This window comes from Callorhinchus milii, unplaced genomic scaffold, assembly GCF_018977255.1.
Source record: "Callorhinchus milii isolate IMCB2004 unplaced genomic scaffold, IMCB_Cmil_1.0 Scaffold3, whole genome shotgun sequence".
In the NCBI taxonomy this organism is placed as follows: domain Eukaryota; kingdom Metazoa; phylum Chordata; class Chondrichthyes; order Chimaeriformes; family Callorhinchidae; genus Callorhinchus; species Callorhinchus milii.
The window spans coordinates 11294401-11315151 of record NW_024704744.1 but is presented as its reverse complement, the minus strand read 5'-3'; the positions used below and the strand labels follow the sequence as shown (position 1 = coordinate 11315151).

Genomic DNA, 20751 nt, shown 5'->3' with positions numbered 1-20751 from the left:
TAGCTAGAATTTCCTCTTGAATTTTCTGAACAGATTGTTCATTCCATGTACAGTAATATACCACTCTGTATAGTCAGTCTAAACAATCTATTCATCTTCCCCTTTTTGAGATTGTAGCTATGGTAAACAAATTAGAGTTCATTCAATTTCTAATTAGAGTTCAATTAATTAGCATTCTATTTCCCTTTAAGATCTTTTCTGATTTATTTAGTAAAATTAAAAATGTAATTAACTTAAGCATTTAAAAAAACAAATTCAGATCATAAAAGGAGTATGTTGCAAAATGCATACACAATTATGCAGCAATTGTTTCTATTCAGATTGGTTAAGGCACTAAATATTCTCCATTTAGAAAGTACAATAAATCTTGTTTATTCATAAGATTCAATACAGTATTTCAAAAATAACAATCATTGTGATTTGTAACAAGATTCTGTGCAATGCATGTTCTTTCCATAAAATATTTATACATGGCAGTCAATTCAGTTATTTTTTGATTTTTTTTTAAAAGATAAACTATTTAGAAAATCATTCTTGTAATATTATATTTGTTCATTTCTTAGACTTCACCCACAAATAGTCAATTCACTTTACAGTATATATCGTGTGAAGCATTTTGAGATGTCTCAACGACCTGATAAGGCGCAAATCAAATGCAAGGATTATTATTCCGGTTATTCTTATTCATAGACAGGATGTCGGTGACCCAGTAATGGAAGAGAGAACATACTGCAGTGGCCTCTCCTGCAAAAGATCAAAAACAGGCTTTAGAGTATTAGTGTAAATATCAGATTAGTGTACAACATCAATTTAGTGTAATGAGCACAATAAAATATTTCAACAATTAGAGGAAAACCTGGATGAATGAAGGAAATAAAGCAACTGTGATTGACATTCTGCTGGAGGTGTTTGTGTTGGTCAAGGAGATGATCTGGCTCGAATGTTTCTATTACGACGAATAATATAAATAATGTCCAATTGAGCAAGGTACAAGAGGTACCCCTCTTGGTTAATATCTGGCCCAGTTGGTAAATGTGGGAGGATTGTAGCGTGAGTTTAAATGTGGGCCTGCAGATATTAAAAAAAATATTTTTGGGATCAGTCAATGAACCAATGCACCCTTACTTAAAAGTCTCTTTGGTCCAGTCCCGAGTGGTTGCAGGTTTGACTGTATTTAAATGTATGCCTTCTGGTTACTGACTCGTTGACCAGTGGAAATATTCGATTACTACTGACCCTATTGTAATCATTCATAACATTGAAGACTTCTATCAGATCAATCCATAACCTATTCAACAGTAGTAGAAATAACATTTTCAAGTCTCTCTTCATAACTAGCAATATTCTTGTGAATCTACATTGTCCTTTTCCATTACTTTATACCCTTCCTATTATAAAGGGGTTCCCCAAACTGTACAGAATACTTCATTGTAACCTTACCAAGGTCTTCTTCAAGCTCATAATTACTTCATTGCTTTTGTACTCTATATTTCTGGATATAAATCCAAGCATTTTGATTGCCCTTTTTACAATCTTTATTTATCAACCTGCACCACTATTAATGACCTACACAGACACACACAGTCCCTCTGCTCCTACAATCCATTTAAACTGCATTTCCTTATTCTTACACCAACATGTAGTGCTTCACATTTTCCAGCAAAGACATTCTCTCCAGTCTTACCTACGTCCTCCCGTGGTCTTTCACAATTTTTGTTATATCTGCCATGCCATAATGCCTCCACGCCAATTTGATGACATACAGGATTTAGGATCATAGATAAATTTGGATTCATGATTTAAGCCTTTAACTCAGCCACTGGATAATTTCCCCTCCTCTCAGGTGTGATTTCCCCTCTCATAAACCACCACCTATAAACCACTCGCTTAATTTAAAATGTTTTTATTTCAACAGGTGTCCCCACATGCATCACTCTGAATATCTATTGAATAGTCAGCCTAACATCCATTGTGAGCAAACGTTTAGAGACAATACAGGAAAATAATCTCTTGGAAAGATGGAGTTTAAAAGACATTCAACATGGATTTGCTCAAAACAAATCTTGCTCAACAAAGAGTTCTTTCATGAATTCACCTAGAAAACTGATAAAGGTAATGATGTGGATGGGGTGTAATATATATGGATTTTCTGAATGCTTTTGATAAGGTCTGCAGAGGCTTGATGCGTTAGGACCATTGCTTTTCTCCATCTATATAAATGATCTGGATTCTGATATAAAGACTACCATCTCTAAATTTGCTGAAGACAATAAGGAAATGCAGCTTATAGTAGTGAACATGACTAAGAAACTTTAGGAGGACATGGATAGATGAGCAGATTGGATGGAAAAGGACAGATCAAATTTAATGAAAGAACGTTATACATTTTTGAGAGAAAGAATAAAGAAAGGAAGTATTTGATAAACGGTGGGGTGGATAGGGGAGCGAATATGAAGTAGACAGGTTTTCGCTGAATTAAGGGCTGGTAGGGTTGAAGGAGGCCAAAGAGGTAGCAACAAAATCATGCGCAGATTTAAATGCAAGAATGAGGATCTTGTGGAGATTTGTGGAGCCTGGAGCAAGAAAGAAGACCTGGGCTGCAGAGTTCTATATAGTCTGTAGCTTGTCTGGGGAAAAGCAGTTAGCAGGGCATTGGAGTAGCAACCCTGGACATAATAAAGGTGTGGATAAGTGTACAATACAATGTCATTATAACCACTAGAAATCACCATATGGCCACTGACACTGGTTTATTGTGCACTGTTACCCAGGCATCTTCTGAGCATCAATCAAGCATATAGAAAACATTTTGTACAAACCACTGCATACCAGGAGACATCATTGCATTTTCCTTGAACTCCTTCAGGACAATGGTTAATCTGTTAATATCCTGTAGAACAACCAGATTCTTTAAACGATGCAGAAACAGTACATCAGAAGATGGCACTGTGCCCGATTCAAGGCTCTGCAGGATTCTGTGAACGTCTTCCAAGGCAGGACATACATCTTCAGCTCTATTTTTACCTTAGAAATCAAGAAGCACGAAGAGACATTAAGCTTTCCAATTCTGTTTTAAATTTCAAGGAATTTAGTTCCTTTTTGAAACTAATTTCCACAGGTACAACAGAGCACAGATTATCCACATTACAATACAAATTTACATTTAGGAGTACGTTCCAAGGCACTGATCAGTCTAGGGTTGGGGTAGGGGCCAGGAGATGAAAGTGGGAAAAGATGAATGAAAGCATGCCAAAAGAGAAAAATCTGGAGGCCGACTTTGAAAAGGTAATGGAAGGGAAGAGGTGAAGTTGCAATATGGAGTTGCAAGAGTGAATACAGATACACTGAAAGCCTGACTGGAGGGAGCACAGAAATAAACAACACAATAGGTCATCATTCAAACCATTGTATGTACGTCATTGTTTTTCTTCCAATGAAATCTCATCCCAATTTCCTGCTCTCTCTCCACTACTCTTACTCTGTATGCCTTTATCCAATTCCTTCATAAATGCCCCAGTTGACTTTGTTCCAACAATGAACCCTGCCAAATTATTCCATATTCTGATAACCCTCAGAGAGAAAAAAAATTGCTCCTCATTTCCCCGTTCACAATCTATCTTCAAATAACAATTTACATTTAGGTTTTTTTTGTGTCAGGGGGATGACTCACAATACTTCACACAGATGACTGAGCTAGTTGCAGGGTACGAGATGGTGTAGCAGAGAAATAAAAGGTGACCAAAAACAGTGGAAAAGGTAAGTCCTAAACTATAAGTAATATCACCTAATATTATTCCTTCAAACCTTCCTAAATTGAAGTGAATTAGAGCACTGCACAACAGTGGGGTTCCCGCAATCCAGTGGTCTAGAGTTACTGCTCTGTGAATGTTATCTAGAATAAGATTCTTACTATTGAGTCTTACCACCTGCAATATCACACTCTTTCATCACTGTCCTGAAGTTTCTTACAGGTTACCTCAATCCATCATTTTGTTTTCTGCCTCTACAAATTTCGCTGTCACTACGTCCCTCCTCAAAAAACCCACCTTTGCCACCTCTAACCTTACAAATTACCATTCCATTTCCAATCTGCCCTTCCTTGCCAAAGCTCTGGAACGCTTTGTCACTAATCAGCTTTGTTCACACTTCTCCCTCCATGAGCCTCTCCAATCTGGTTTTCTCCCCGCCCGCAGCACAGAGATGGCACTTGTCAAGGTCACAAATGACGTTGCTGCTTTCTGTGATCAGGGCTCCTTCTGCCTTCTCGTCCTCCTGGACCTCTCTCCTGCATTCAACAGTCAATCGCGCAATCCTCATCCACTGCTTCTCCGCCCTCACCCACCTTAGTGGGACCGCACTAGTCTAGGTTGAGTCCTACCTAACAAACCACCTTCATTTTGTCTCTTGAAACGGTTTCTTCTCCCGCCCCCGCCTGGTCACCTGTGGCGTATCCCAGGGCTCCATCCTTGGCCCCCTCCTCTTCCTCATCTACATGCTCCCTCTTGGCGAAGTCATCCACAGACACAGGGCAAACTTCTACACGTATGCAGATGGCACACAAATCTACTTCTCTTCCTCCTGCTGCAACTCTAGGTCCACCGATGTTTTGTCAGCTTGTCTGGCAGCCATCAGTGCCTGGATCAGGTAAACTTCTTGCAACTAAATGTTGACAAGACAGAAGGCATACCCTTTGGCTCCCGTCAACATCTTCTGTCCTGCGGCTCTGAACCCCTCAACATCCCTAGCCTATCCCTCAGACTCACTGAACTGCCTAGGTGCGCAACCTCGGCATCAGGTTTGACCCACAACTGTCTATCCTACCCATCAACAAATGGATCGATTTCAAGATCCTACACCCATTTTCAAACTCTTCACGCCCTGGAACCTCTCTCTACCTATCCGACCTGCTTACTTCCTCTGCTCGACTAGCTCGGCCCCCTTCCGAAGTCCTCAGAAACTGGAGAATAATGTTTATTTTTAGGAAAGATTTGTAATAACTTACCATCAGTAAAATAAATTTCCTGTGTTGCTTGTAAGAAATCAATGATCTCAGATGCCTTTTTTTCACCTTCAGCATCATCTTCTTCACTTCTGCCCTCTTCTGGTTGATATGTGAACTCCAGAGCAGTGGCTTTGGATAAAAGTCCAGCAGCCCTTAGCTTTTCTTTGTGCCGTTTCTTTTTCAATTTTCTTTTCTTGTTTTTACTTAAAGTTTCTGTTGTATGTTTTGCAGAATCTATATGAGTTGTTTGCAAGATGTCTGTTTCAAACAACTTTGGTTGCTGTTCCAGTACGGTTTGTGCATCATTGCTAAAGGAGAAAGAGCTACAAAGCTTTCTTTTATGCCTACGTTTTCTTTGAAATCTTCGGGGACAATCACTTTCTGCAATGAAATAAATAGTGTAAGGTGTTCACAGATTACTGTGCAACATGAAAGTAAACTACTGGCAAAATAAGATCCAACTGTGCCCTTTGTGGAGAAGAAGCCACATATTTCTACTGAAATAGAAGTTTGTTCTAAAGTTGACACAGTATTGATGGGAAAAATAAAGTATTTCTATACAAGGGTAAAAGGGCTTGAAACAATTGTACGGAATTAGAATCTCAGCAACAGATTACGCAACCCAGAAGTTAAAAAGTTACTGATCATCATTGGATTTTTTTTGAAAAAAAATAGAAGACAAAGACGCTGGACAGTTGAGAGTCTGCAATGGTGGATTTGAGAGGATGGGGGTGGGAGGGGAAGATGACAATAGCATAATAAAAGAGGAAGGTGGTCTTGAGTCAGACTGTGAAGGAGGTGAGGGAAGGGTGAAGTGCAGGGACTCTGGGTTGGAGTTCCTGAGAGTGGGAAGAAATGCAGAAAGCCCAGGCTGATGACAAGGTAGGCAGGGTTGGGGACATGAAGCAGACCAGTGCCTGACGAGCAGAGGAAATGGGTGGGTTGGTAGTATTTTAGAAGGTTGCAGAGGTAGGGTGAGGTAAGAGAATGGGGGGGATTTAAAAGTGAGGAGGATGAAGGCACAGGTACAAAGGCACAAATTGAAGCTTTTCTTACCATCTTGTACTTCATCACTTGAGTCATGCGACTTGGGCTGCTCATTTTGTCTGGTTGAGCTCATTTCATATTGAGATGGGGGCAGGCTCACTGTATAGATTTTCCTATGCACAGGAATGGTTTGTTTAACATCTGTAAGGAAGACATCCAACAGCATTGACTTTCTGGAGTGAAAAAGTTTCTCCTTGGGTCTCACTCTTCTTGTGACTGTCGTATAACTATGGCCCCTAGTCACGGACTCCCCCCAACAGAGGAAATAAATCCTTATTTAGCTGTCAAAACCTTATTACTTTTCTCAAGAACACTCTATGGGCAAAGCATTCCCACAGGCTAGTAAACCTAACAATGTTCAAACTTGTACCAACAGAAACATCATGTAGATTTTATCTATTGTATCAATATTTTCTCATTAGCTTTCTAAATTCTAAATAAATAAAATCATAGGATTATTAAATTATTAAACTAAAAGATTATTTTACATCCTACTAATGAGTCTGGAATGCACCTGACACTGTGTCATCTTTTTAAAATGCTTCCAGTACTGCCGAATTTTAGTAACTTACAATAGTGAAGCACTGGAAAGTTCTTACCCCAATTTATCAGACATAATGTAATAAACCCAAGGGGTTGAAGAGTGGCAATGTGAGTTAGAACAATTTTCAGCTGAACCACTGTGGATCTGACCTGATAATTGCACAATAAAGGAATTAATTAAAATATAAGTACAATATTGTACTAGTTTTTCTTTGCAAATCACCTGCGTATATCTTATATAACAGCAAATCTAGCTTTTTTAAAAAAAATTCTGGTTTAGACAATTAAAACATCTATAAAATGAGCTTGAAAAATGAAATAAAATTTTTCAGGTAAAAATGTTAAACTTGCAAAGGAAATAAGACCGGTTTTCTATCCCAAATACTTTTAAAAATCCCCTTTTAAACAGATTATATTGTTACAATAATATTGTTTAAGTATTACAAAATTGAAAATAAGAAAATATTATAATTGTGTATGTGCTCCCTTAAGTATCAAGGCAGTTAAACAAAAAAACATGAATACATTAGAACATACAGCACAGAAACAGGCCGTTCAGCCCAACTGGTCAATGCCGGTGTTCATGCTCCACATGACCCTCCTCCTGCCCTTCCTCAACTAAGCCTTCAAGAATAACCTTCTAATACTTCCATCAACAGAGATGCAATGCACTACACTTGGTAACTGCTAATAATAATTAGAAAAATTAAACAGCAATACTTTTGGATTTTACTATTGGATGATACAGGAATGCTTACAAAACAATTTTGGAATGCTAAAATCATACTGTACTTAACAAAATAAAGCCTTTCTGTTGTGTGGTCAGCTGGATCCAATCGCTCAGCATTATAAATGAAGTGCGCAAATTGGTTAACTTTGGGTTATAAGGCCGTCACAAACTTTTCTATGTGAAGTGATGCCAGCTGCTATCCTTTGGATGTGTGTAAAGCGCATATAGTAAAATTAGTGGCTACCATTTTTTAGCGCCAGAAGCTGGCTAGTCAGTGCCAAAAATCGCAGTTCTGGTTGGTAGATGACCGCAGTGGGCAGCACTATAGCAAAGTTCACTATAATGGGATTCTTTTGTATATTTAGCATCTAATATAGTTCAATTTCCATGGTCACAATATGTACACTGGTTACCTATTGATGAATCACTGATTTTGCTCCTCTGCTCTTGGTTTGCACTTGATTGTTTGGTAGGGGCTTCAAGATTCTTCTCTTCAATGTGAGGTAAACCATACAATTGGTTAAGAACATGCTGTTTAAACACTGAAGGAATGGGGAAGAAAAGAAGAAAGTGTCAAGTGCTTATTTTGTACAAGGCTCGTTGTGCAGAGATTTAAGGTGATGTTAAACTGAGGCCGTGTCTGCCTGTTCAGATGGACATTAAAGATCCGATGGCACTATTTGAAAAGAGAAGGGAGTTTCGACCAGTTCCTGGTCAACAATCCCCCAAATAAAAATTGTTCATTCACTTCATAGCTGTTTGTGGGACACACACACACCTGTGCACAAATTTGCAATTGCATTCGCACACAAAGTATAGTCACTTCACTTAAAGTATACCACGTGGTGCTAATTTTTACCTGACGCGAGTCTCTGGGACAGTCTTAAATAAATTAATGTCTAAAATGAATAAAGGTGCTCCAAGATTCAAATGGTTGTCTATTGTGGTTAGAAAAGCATTGTTATGAAAACAAAAAAATTATTCAGTACTGCAGTGGTAGCCAGTTTTTAAGGTCAGCCAACAAATGTTCTTGATTAAATATTTCTTGTCACTCACTCCATGGCTGTTTGTGAGTAATTGTGGTGTGCAAACTGGCTGCCGCATTTCGTCCACAAAAGAGTCACTCCACTTTACAGTATATCCTGAAGTGCTTTGAGACATCTTGACAATGTGATAAGGCATTATTTCAAAGGCAAAGATTATTATTATTTATTATTAACGATTTAAGCCATAAATCAAGAAATATTTAATATTGAAAAACCTGGAAACACAAGTCGAACACGGACGTACCTGGACAGCATCTTATATAGAAAAGTGTTTGAAGCATTTCATAGCAATTTCTTTAAAGTGTAGCATTTGTGCGTGAACACAGCAGTCAACTTGTATATAGCAATGTCCTTCCTATAATCAGCCATTCAGTGAAAGACCAATTTCATCTGGAGGTTTGTTGGCCAGGACACCGGGAAAAATCTCTTTTCAAATATTGTCATGGGATCTTTAACGTTCAGCTGAGCAGACAGGATATTCGTTCAACAGCTCATCCAATGAATGAGACAAACTATAACAATGCAGCACTTTCCCAACATGATACAGGAATATCAACCTAAACTAAGCAAGCCCAAGACCCCAATATGGGACTTCAACCTACAAGCTGCTGACTCAGGAGGCGACAGTGTTACTATCAACTGAGTTAGTTTAACACCAAAATTAACATCTTCAGAGTCTTGCCTCATTTTACCTGTGACCCCTTTAACCATACAGACTTGGCTGCTCCCTTCACAAACATTGGCTGGTCCGCTTCATGTCCCCACCTCATACACTCACCATCAGTGGGCAGGTTTTCAGCCACTCAGCTCCCAATCTTTGTAACTCCCATCATTTGCTCTCTCCCTTTTTCAAGGCCAGTCTTAAGATGTACTTATTTGACCCGATGACTCATCTTTCCTCTCCCTACCTCCTTCAGTTCTCACCCCAAACTCGGATACCCACCAACAGTGTAATGTTCTTTAAGACATCTTCCTGACGTGCAAGGTGTTGTAGATATGTAAACTGTACTACACCTTACACCAGGTTAGGACTACAACCACAAGAGTAGACCTCAGTTAAACATCTCACCTGAAGGGCAGCGAAAGTGGGCAATAGGAACGGAGCAACCAAAATAAATGTGATGTACTGGAGAACCAGCACACACTATGAGTGCAAAGTCACTACTCTGGGGCCTGAGCCCTTTCATCTCAGGAGGTTTCAAAGCAATTCACAGAATTTAGCATGAAATGAGATAACTGCGTATTTTGGTGTCTAACATAACAGCCAATGTGCCCACAGCAATGTCCTGCAAAGAACCATGAAATAAATGATTGATTGTTGGGTAGGACACCAGCAGAGACTCGTTTGTTTTCGAATGGTGTCTGTTAATCTGAAATGTCCATCTGAACAGTCAGATGGGACCTCAGTTTAACATGTCATCCAAAGGACAGCACCTCCAACCGGGAGGCGAGAGGGCTACCAACTGAGCCACTCTGATTCTCTATTATTTAGTCAGTTCCCTTCAGTAAAGTGCTGACAGCCAGCCAGCCATTTGAAACAAGGTTACCATGCATCCTGATCATCAAGATTCACTTCATTTCTGATCAGTTTACACTGCTTTGAGACAGCATCTGGAGGACACCTCAAAGAGCCTCACAAAACAGTGACCAAAAGACAAAGTCTCCCACAACTTTGTGGGATACTGCTGTGGGCAATGGGCTGCCGCATTTCACTCACAAAATATACAGTCAATTTGCTTGACAGTATATTCTGTGATGCACTTCGAGACGTCTCAACGACGTGATAACAACAAAATGACATTTGTAAAGCGCCTTTCGCGTCGGGAGGACGTCCCAAGGTGTTGGACAGACAGAGTTATGGACCCGAGCTGGGGGTAGGGGTCAGGGAGGGTGGAGGGCAGTGGGGGGGGGGGGAGGGAAGCTGGGAGATCGAAAGCACGGTCGAAGAGGAGGGTCTTGAGGTGGACGCTACATCAAATGCAAAAATTATTATTACAGTAATTACATCAGATAAATAAGTTGCATCAGTTGGGACCGTACATTTAATACAACTTCGGCTAAGTACGAGTTACATCAAACTTTTGTGGGCATAATTGGCTTGGGACAGACGTACGACTTTAGGCGATTTATACAGATCAGACTTACGCAAGTTTTTACTATTATCAGAGATTACGACTAAAAATGGGGCTTTACAGCGGGAGAGGGACGGAGGTGGACTCCTGCAGTCAGCGAGGACGGAGTGGCTGAAAGCTCACTCACTCCCCGCTGTGGGTGGGGGGGGTCAGTGGGGGGGACAGACCTGGGTTCAATCCCAGACAGGGCGACACCTTGGGCACGTTTCCTTACCCCACACACCTAATAATAATCCCTCCAAAACCCAAAAACAATAATAAATTGGGTCCTTTTCAATCCACGGCTGTTAGTGGGACATCGCCGCGCGCAATTGGCTGCCCCCCCCACCCCACCCGCCCCGCGTGTCGCCCACAAATTCACTTGACAGCATATTCCGTGAAGCGCTTTGAGACGTCGGGAAGACGTGAAAAGCGCTCTGTCAAGTGCAAGGATTATTACTGTTATTCTCAGGGAGGGAGCAGGCCGGAGGGAGCCTCCGCTCGGGTCGCAGGAGGTTCCCCCCGAGGGGAGGGGAAGGGGAGAGGGACGTTTTCGTTTGCGCGAACAGCAGAAGCTCAACACGAACGCTCTCGTCTCTCTCTGTGAGGAAGAAAAGGGCCGCGAAAGACGGCCGCGGCTCCGGCTCCCCGAAACCTCGCAGCGCGGCGGCCGGCGACTTAACCCGACTCGCGGGCCGGCGGCCCCGCTAACTTGAGGGGGAGGTGGGTTGGTTGGTGGAGACACTGCAGCGGAACCAGCCGAGCTGGTGGAGCGGGGCCCGCGCTGATCTTACCGTCGCTCCTCCGCGACATCACCTCACGCCACCAACCCTCAACCGCCGCCGCTTTGAACTACAAACTGCCGCAGCTCGAGCGCCGTAACGTGCATCGCGCAGGCGCGCGCGCACGCGCGCATATACACACACACACACGCACACGCGCCAAACGTTGCCCGATTGGGCGGTTATCCGCCCAATTGTGGGCGGGTTTCACGCCCAATTGGGCGCGTTTTTTTGTTCCACTTCGGGGCGGTTGCCTAATTTTTAAAAAAAAACACAAAAGTTAAACCTGCAAAATGTTTGTTTCCTCCCATTCCCCCCCCCACCAACCCACCCACCCACCAATGAAAACCTTTTTTCTCACGGTTTCAAAAGCGCTAACCTAAATTGGCGATCCATAACATCGGGTTATTTTGGGGCTCGTGTTTGATGGATTCTGGGCTACAAATTGTAGTTTAATGTCTGGCCACCCTACTCAAAGCCGCACGGCATCCATCACGATAAAAACCCAGGCTCCGCCAACTCGGATTGTCAGAAATTACAGTTTGTAGCCCAAAGTCCACCAAATACTCACCCTGTTATTCTGCGTTGGCCACCATGACACACAGGCCGAGTTAGGTCAGTGTTTGTTGAGACTGTGCTTTCACGTAAGTTCCTAGTAAGTAGGAAACCTGTTGTCCGTCGAATAGCGAATTGTTTTCCCGAGGGAAATAATCCATTCAAAATAGATTAACAAAATAATAGTTTGATCACTCAATCCACAACTGTTTGTGGGACACTGCTGTGTGCAATTGGCTGCCACGTTTCACCCACAAAATATAGCCAAATCACTCTACAGTGTATTCTGTGAAGCGCTTTGAGACATCTCGATGATGTGATAAGGCGCTGTATCAAATGCAAGTGTTGTATAAGGAGAGGTTTTCGGTGGGGGGATCGTGTCGGAGGTTTAAATTTTAAAGAATCAAAGCATCCACTCAAAGCAGCGTTTTCATGCACCATACAACAAAAGCCATCTGGTAATCTTTCCCGTTGCTTGTCCAGCTCGGACCACAGTACCCGTTAGGGCTTTGGCTTTCAGGGCTCACTGGAGCTGAGCGGGTTGACTCCTTGCCCCCAGTGACGGGTCTGCCCTCCCAGGTCCTGCTGATTGAGCTGTGCCGCCATCAGCAGTGCCCCGGAGTCCTGCAGACCCACCTGTCTCAGGAACGAACCGGACCACGGACCACCGCAGAGGACTGGCTCCATTCGACATTCCATTGCCGGCAAGTTACCTTGGAGCCAGTTCGGTTCCAAGGATAGACGTACAACAAAACCCCACCCAATTGGGTAGGACACCCTCCAATCTGCCAACACTTGCTTCCCCCCTATATATACACATACATACATATACGTATATGTACGCCCTGCACAGGTGTGCGCATATCGCTCTCTCCAGCTGACCTTCCCAGCATGGCCGCAACGTTCACCCATTCCCTCCCTCCCTCCCTTCTTTCAGAGCAACAATAATCAATAATAACAATAACAATAATAATTATTACAATTATTATCATTGCAACAGGTGGCTGGCGCATGCGCTCAGATCCTGCTCTCTTTCTCTCTCTCTCTCCAGCCCTCCCCCCCACCCACCCACCCACCCCGCCCTCGCGCCCCCACGCCCCGCCCCCTCCCCACGCCCCGCCCCCTCCCTACGCCCCGCCCACGCCCCGCCCCCTCCCGCGTGCCCGCCGGGGAGTTTGGCGCAGGCGCAGTTTCACCCGGAGCCAGCGCTCGAGCCGGAGCCGTTGCCGTTGAGGATGGGTTTGAAGTCGGGAGTCGCTGAAGTGCAGCTGCTGTGACCTGACTCGTGCCCCTGAGGAGAGGGGAGGAGAGGGGGGGGGGGTGGGGACGGGGGTGTGAAATAGGATGTCAGCCTTGAAGAAGGTAAATAAAACATGTTGCGTTGGCGGTACATGTTAATAATATACCCAAAGTGGACGGGGATAACACACACATAACAACGTGGAGAAATGTGCGCTGTAAGTCAAGGGGCTGCTCTGTAGCTGTCAACGCACAGGGTTGACTCTATGCCTCTCTCTCTCTCTCTCTCTCTCTCTATATATATATCTTTCTTTCTTTTCACTGTTTCTTTTCTTTCCTCGGCAGTGTTTTTTTTTTGGGGTGGGAGGGGGGTCTGGTTTGTCCACTCCAAACCGAGCTGCTTCCCTGACTTAAGGAGAAGAAGGGAAGGGAAACGGGGTGGGGGTGGGGGGTGGGGGGGCGTGAGTGGCCGCATTGGCAGGTGGTGCTTGTTGTTGTGTTGTTGTTGTTGTTGTTGTGTTTATTTGGGGGTGGGGGAGAGAGGGAGGGAGGGAGGGGCAATTTTGCACCCCCCCCCCCCAACCTGACAGCCCCCCACACCCCCCCACCCACTCCTATTCCTATTTCTTTCCTTTCAACCCTTTTCGTCGTGTCGTTTTTCGGTGGGAGATTTTGTTCTCGGGAAGGAAGGAAGGAAGGAAGGGAGGGAGGAAGGAAGGAAGGAGGGGGTGAGAGCGAGACCGTGTCGGGAGGGGGCGATGGAGAGAGGTGGCATCAGCACACGCTGCAAGGCACGTCCTTTCAGCGCCTCGGGACGGCCCCGACGCGAAAAGGCGCTCCGGAGGTGGAATTTTGTTGTTGTTGTTGTTGTTATTGTCGTGAGCGGCAACAGCACACGTTTGCAGGCATGTTGAGGCGGAGGGGGGCAAAGGCGGCGGCGGGGTGGGGGGGGGCGATGGAGGAGGGGTGAGGGAGCGATGGAGGTGTGGTGGGCAGATGATGGAGGCGGGGGGGGTGTGATCAGGCCGTGGGGAGTGATGGAGGCGGGGGGGCGATGGAGGCGGGGCTGAGGGGCGATGGGGGTGGGGGGGCGATGGCGGGGCAAGGGCATACGATGGTGGTGGCATTGAGGGGGTGGGGAGATGGTGGGGGCGAGGCGGGGGGTCCGATGGCGGCGGCGGCGGCCACAGGACAAGGTTCAGCCATGTCAGGAGGGGCAACAGCAAAAAGTGCAAAAATACAGAGAGAGAGAGAGAGAGGGGCAGGAGAATAAGGTGCAGGCACATCGAGATGCAACAAATTAAAGGATGCGACACCACAGACAGCTTTGGAGATTGGCAACACCAAATGCTTGAGGTGTGTAAAGAGTACAGTGGAGAGCAGGGCTCTGGAAGGGGCAATAGAGAGTTGTGGCTTGTGCAAGTGCAAACAGCTGTGGTTGGGGACCGCAAAGGAAGGAAGGAGTGTGCCAGTGAGGAGCTGGATAATGAGAGGAGCTGAGTATGACATAGGATCAATTTCAAGATCCTCACCCTTGTCTGCAAATCCCTCCACTCCTCTGCACCCCCCTACCTCTCTGACCACCCGTCTTCTCCTCACAACAGTGCCCGTTGTTTTCTCTCCACTGGGTCTGGCCTCCTCCTTATCCACCAAATCCTCCACTCCACCATCGGCGGTCGTGCCTTCAGTCACTGTGCCCTGAGGCTCTGGAACTCCCTTCCTCACTCTCTTCACCTCGCCCCCTTTTCCTATTTTCAGGACTTGGCTGAAGACCTTTTCGACTGCGCCTTTGGTCACCTTCCTTCCCCTCTCCCTGGCTCGGCCCCAGGATCCGTTACTGTGAAGCACTCTGAGACGCTGTCCAGCATGGAGGGCGCTATATAAATCCAAGTTGTTGTTGTGGTTGTTGTTGACATTATGGGACAGCCCCAGGATAGGTTAACATGAGAAGAGTGGATCTTGTCAACAGAGGCTAATCTGGAGAAGAGGTGGAGTGTATTGTAATGCGTCAGCCCCAATGCTAGCGAGATTGCAGGGTAAGGAGAAGGATTCATCATAGGGTTGATGATGGGTTTATTTGAGTAAGGGCAGGATGGAACTTGTTAATGAAATGGAGAGTGGAGAGCTAGAAATTATTAAATGCAGAAATGTGAGGGCTGTTGTAATGTTCTTCTAATGAGCCCCAAAAGACTCTTCACCTGCACTTTTCTTACGATCTTATAAATTGGGATGGTCTAGGCAGAGTTATTGCACTGGGCTGACATTGGCCAATGATGGAGGGAGTAAAATGGGTCAGTGCAGTCTACTGCAGACCACAGTTGAATGCACAGCACAACCTGTCTAAAGAGTTTGCCAACACTATACGACCCAGCTCGGGGCAACGTGTACTAGCATGGTGTTGATTGTTACAGATTGAGTAGATAGATGTCTGAGTGAATGTGTTGTGCTTTAGCTTAGAGGCTGCCTCGCTGAATGATGTTTACTAGAGCAAATGCATGTTAACTTGGATGCTTAGCAAAATGTAGATGATGTGTAGCCAAGGAAATAGTACAGAGTGATAGTGTGGAGCTGTGAGAATAGAGTAACCTTGCATTGACACGAAAGTGGTGCCTGTCTGCCTGTGTGTGTTTTAATAAAGATGGGACTATGAACAAGAACATGAACAAGATCACCCCCTGTGAAAGAACAAATAAATTCAAAGGGGTAGTTTATCCAGGAGAAAGTACTCTTAGCTCAAAGGAGTCTGACAAGGAAGAGCTGCATACACAAATGCATGGAAGCTAAGTGGAAAGTAGTTAGGAGTTTCTGTTTCTGCTGGTGACAAATGAATTTTGCCCTAAGCAATTGCATCCTGGTCCAGAGATGACACATCTCTATTGAATCAATATTGGTGTTCAGGACATGGAAATATTCCTGACACTGATGAGAGTCCCAGATTCTGCACACTAGCAGAGATGAGTTGAAACCCCAAGGAAATGCTAATTAAATTCAGTTTAATTTCATTAGAAAGCAAATGTATGTTGTTGTGGAGATTTGCTACTAATATTAAATATTTTTCAAACTTTATAATCCGAATTTTTTTTCGTATATGCAGTTCTTCATAATTGCACTGAATTTGAATAAGCATTTCATATAGTCTTAACAACTCAATATTTATTACAGGCTTGGGGCTGCTTTTGGCAGTAGTGTTACGGATTGAGTAACATTGCTCGCCTCCGCTACTACCTCTCCCCTCAGGCTGCCGAGACACCTATCCATGCTTTTGTAACATCCAGGTTTGACTATGCTAACTTCCTGCTCACCAATCTTTCCAACTCTTCCTTCCACAAGCTGCAGATTATTCAGAGCTCCACAGCTCGTGTTCTCTCCTGCACTCAGCTCCGTGAGCCGATCACCTTCATCCTTCCCAGCTTCACTGGCTTCCCATCCCGCAGAGAATTGATTCTAAAATCCTTGTCCTCATCTTCAAAGCCCTCCACGGACTTGCTCGGCCCTACCTCTGTAACCTCCTAAAACCCAACCAACTTCCCTCCGCCTGCTCCATGTACCCTGCCCTGCCCGCTCCACCATTGGAGGACCAGCCTTTAGCCTTTCTGCATACACCTTCTGGATATCCCTTCTGGAGCCCCTCCGCCTCGCCCTCTCCCTTGCCAATTTTAAGGCCCATCTCAAGATCTTTCTCTTTGACCATGCCTTTCCACTACTCACCACCCTTGCCCTCCATCCTTCTTACTCCAGCCTGCAGGTTATCTACAAACCCTTGACTGTCCAGCACCTTGGGACGTTCTCCCGAAGTACACAAATGTCGTTGTACTGTGCTGCCGTGAAGATTGATTGTAAATGGTTGCAGGCAGCCTGAAATCTGCTGAATGTTCAGCGTTACGTAAAGTCCTCATAAGGGACATTACCAAGGGATTAATAGTTTTGCAATTCTGCTTGTCTGCAGTGACCTTTACAGTCGTTGGAGGTTTTTGAGGATGATCAGTTGTGATAAGGGGTGAAGTATTGCTGTGTACGACAATGCTGTGGATAAAATTTCTGGTCCAAATGACCCTCATGTAATACTCTTGAAGTAGCAATATGGAGGATGTTATCATAAAGATAAACTTGGGTTCCTTTAAGTATTTAATAGATGGGTGCAGTAACAGTGATGAGATGAAAGGATTTGTCAGGCAACAGTGGTGGGATGAATATAAAGTACCAATATTGTGACCTGATTCCACAGTGTGCTTGTTTCTATTAGGATGTTTTACAGTGGTGGACAAGAGGTGGAAATGTGAGCCAAAATAGATGAAAATTAAATAGATAATGCTGGATACGTTATACTACTGTGACAGTCTTTGAATTTATCATGTGTGCCTAATTTGCCAAGGTGAATGCTGCCAGTTGCATACAGCTAAATACAGAGTGTAGCACAGTGCCCTTTCAAGATTGTGTTGCTAACTTTATCAAAGTATTAGTATGACTCAGTTGGTAGCAGTCTCTGGGTCAGAAGGTTGTGAATTCAAGCTCTATGTCAGGACTTTGAGTTGACAGTCTATGCTGACACTCGCGATACAATGTGGGGGCAGGGGGAGGGAAAGTGCTGCATTGTCAGAGGTGCTGTCCTTTTTAACTTGAGGACTTATTGATGGGTGCTATATAAATGCAAGTTGTTATTAGTATTACAACAACAACAAATTGCATTTACATACCGGCTTTCGCATTGGAGGATGTCCCAAGGCTCCAAAACTTTATTAACCCTGATGGAAGAAGATTTGGGTTTATACTGTACCTTGTATGCTGTGTAATGATCTTTTTCCTCACTGATTTTGAATTCATAGGGGTGTCTCCTTTTAGTGCAGGCTCTTTTTTGTATTGCAATATGCTGTTAGGGTAAATACTATATAATGATTGAAAGTAGATTTCTCCAAATATCGGTAAATGTGAATCTCATGTCTTGTTGTACTGCTAGAGATAATATTGAATTCGACTATTTGTACATAATTTGCTTAATTCAAGTTAATTGAACATAGCTTTTGACTCTATCTAACTTGTCTTGTACTCATGCTATTAGGAATAATGTTTATACAGTGCTAATCAATGTAAGATATCAGTTTGTCAATCTGATAACTATTATACATTGCAATATGACGGTTAAACCAGAACTCCGCCACCCACAGACTCAGCCGCACTGAACTCTGTACTCCATCACACCAGTTCTTACCAGGCTCCACTGGGTCCCTATCAGCGAACAGATCAATTTCAAGATCCTCACACTCATCTTCAAATCCCTTCATGCCCTGGCACCTCTTTACCTCTCCAACCTGCTTACTCACCAATCCACTACCAGTTCCCTCCTATTGACTGACTCCAACCTCCTGCTGGTCCCTCGTGCCCTCCGTTCCACCATCGATGGCCGCACTTTCAGTCACTATGCCCCCAAACTCTGTAACACTCTCCCTCAATTCCTTTGCCTTTCCCCCTCCTTGTCTCGCATGAAAACCTTCCTCCTTCCACTGTACTTACCCCGCCCCTGACTTGGCATCATGCTGCTCCACCACTGTCAAGCACTCTGAGATGCTACCCCGAATGAGGGGTGCTGTATAAATGAATACAAGTTGTTGTTGTTTAAATGTGAAAATTCTTATTCAGAAATCAGAATTTCTCATAGTTTAAATCACATATCTATAAAATTTAGAGGGAATTATGTAAACCATTCCTTGACCTATTTAGGGAAATAGAATATGGTACTATTCTCTGTCTCTGAGTCCCTTTTATCTCTTCCTTTAACCATGCAGCTCCGTTAAGTTAGATAATAATAATCCTTGCATTTGATGCAGCACCTTTCACATCAGGACAAAGTCTCAGAAAGCTTCACAGGATTTACTGTGAAGTGCAATGAATATAGGCAAACGTGGCATCCAATTTGCACACAGTAATGTCCCACAAATAGCAGTTCAGTGAATGACAAATTTTGTCTGCGGGTTTGTTGGCCAGGCCATCAGGAGAAACAGCCATGAGGTGAATTACCAGCATAGTGGGGATTGGGAAATATTTGATTTGAAAGTACTTGCATTTGTATGAAGTGTATGGCACTTTTATGCTATTTATATGATGACGTCATGCATTCTGCAGATACAGGCAATACAGGGAATGCCATCCTGTTCTGTTTCTACTTTTTTTTCAGCAATGGAGATTCCTCCTTCCCAGCCCCCCCCCACCGTCCCCACCTCCATAGTGAAGGGAATTACATGGAATTACACGCACTGTACAGCATTGAAGAAACAGACTATTCATCTCAAACTAACACAATGCTAGGGGTTATAATCCACATTAGGACTCCACCCATCATTATCCTCTTTCCCTATCTCCCTCTTGATTCCTTCTTCCTTGTGTCTACATGAGAAAGATAAGTGGGGAATCAGGAAAATATTTGCTTTGGTAGCGATTACGTATGTGTGATGGGCATGACATCACATCATGTGTATGAAGATGGCATAAATTCTGCACATGCCATGGATTCCATTGTTCCTTTTGCCGCACCAGTTTGATCCCTGATTGACATGGAGAAATTTAGCTGTTTTTTGCTTCAGGCTGCAAATGGAGAAGATCCCACCTCTGCGGACAATCTCATAATTTAGAAGCATGAGAAAAGCATTACACTTTCCCCATTGTTTGACTGTATGGTATATTGTCTGGTCTGCGTAAACGTAGCATTATGTTCATTAAAAATATTTACCAACAACAGGAAGAATTTTGCTCGCAGACATATGCCATGGTTTATTAGGAAGGGACGTTGAAGCCATGAGGTTGGACAAATTTGAAAGAAATCTTGATGCGTTGATGGGAGGCCAGTAGGATGGGTATTTTGGAGGATAAAATCAAATGGCTGAAGGGCATCATTCATCCGAACCTCTCTTGTGATCTTGTGAGTTACTTTTGTTACGAAATGAGAGCTGCAGTGAACTCTGGCAAGCATTGGGAATTATAGCAATATCTCAATCTGCGTTGTATCCATTTTTTTTGGCATTAAAATTCACAGACATTACAATCTTTCCAAACTCTAGCAGTTAAAACCGTTGGATCATATTAACTGCGATCAGACCACTAATGTATCATTTTGTCAAAGATTATCGGGAACAGAGCTTCACAGAGAGAGCAAGAACGAGGTTGATATCTGTTCCTTTCACATTCTAATCAGTCCAACTGCCTCAACAGGCTGCTCACAAAATGAACAGTATTGCTCCTCAATCTGAGGACAGGACAGTTATGTCAAATATGACACACATCTTCCGATTAACTAAATTATGATTGACGTACCCATGACAATCCCAGATATTGTTGTTGTCAAGGAATTGGAAGATACCATAAAATGAAAAGACACCACGTAAATGTTACCCAAAAAGCAAGTAGGGTTGAGGCTTTCTAACCTGAGGGCAGGTATGGTTAACTTCAATGTTAGGAGGAAGTTCACCCAATACAAAATACTCTATGCTGTTAATGTTACAATTAGTACTCTACCTGGAAATATTAATCAGTGACACCTATGGCTCTTAGCCTGAACTGTGCTAAACTCCTTGGTTCAGTTTTGTGTTGAGGAGAAATGACAACTACTCTAGTTTTACGCGTTCAGCCTGGCTCAGTTGGTAACGCTCTTCCCTCTGGGTTTCGAGGGTTGTGGTTTCAATCCTTACAACATTTTATCAGAGGTGTC

General features: G+C 43.7%; 1 protein-coding gene and 1 long non-coding RNA gene across 2 annotated transcripts in view; one reads left to right on the top strand and one right to left on the bottom strand.

The window, feature by feature from the left end:
• Positions 1-363: 363 nt before the first annotated feature.
• On the bottom strand, positions 364-11388 carry LOC103178984 (glutamate-rich protein 1). The gene is made up of 6 exons (XM_007894017.2): positions 11274-11388; positions 7736-7864; positions 6059-6190; positions 5003-5383; positions 2830-3024; positions 364-744 (listed from the first exon to the last, which is right to left on the bottom strand). Exons 1-6 carry the CDS (start codon positions 11290-11292, stop codon positions 650-652), a joined length of 951 nt encoding a protein of 316 aa, XP_007892208.1. The 5' UTR covers positions 11293-11388; the 3' UTR covers positions 364-649.
• A 1738-nt stretch (positions 11389-13126) lies between these two features.
• LOC103178987 overlaps positions 13127-20751 on the top strand; it is a 48350-nt gene continuing 40725 nt past the window's right edge. Inside the window, exon 1 of the long non-coding RNA XR_006084912.1 lies at positions 13127-13178. This is a non-coding gene — a long non-coding RNA (uncharacterized LOC103178987). The remainder of the gene's footprint in view (positions 13179-20751) is intronic.

Bases quoted from the DNA above. Each gene is read 5' to 3' on its own strand.
- LOC103178984 (XM_007894017.2), bottom strand. The intron at 3,025-5,002 runs GTAAGTTATTAC...TTGATTTCTAAG, and splicing joins GGAAATTTATTTTACTGATG to GTAAAAATAGAGCTGAAGAT. The intron at 745-2,829 runs GTATGCAGTGGT...GATCTTTTGCAG, and splicing joins AAATGCAATGATGTCTCCTG to GAGAGGCCACTGCAGTATGT.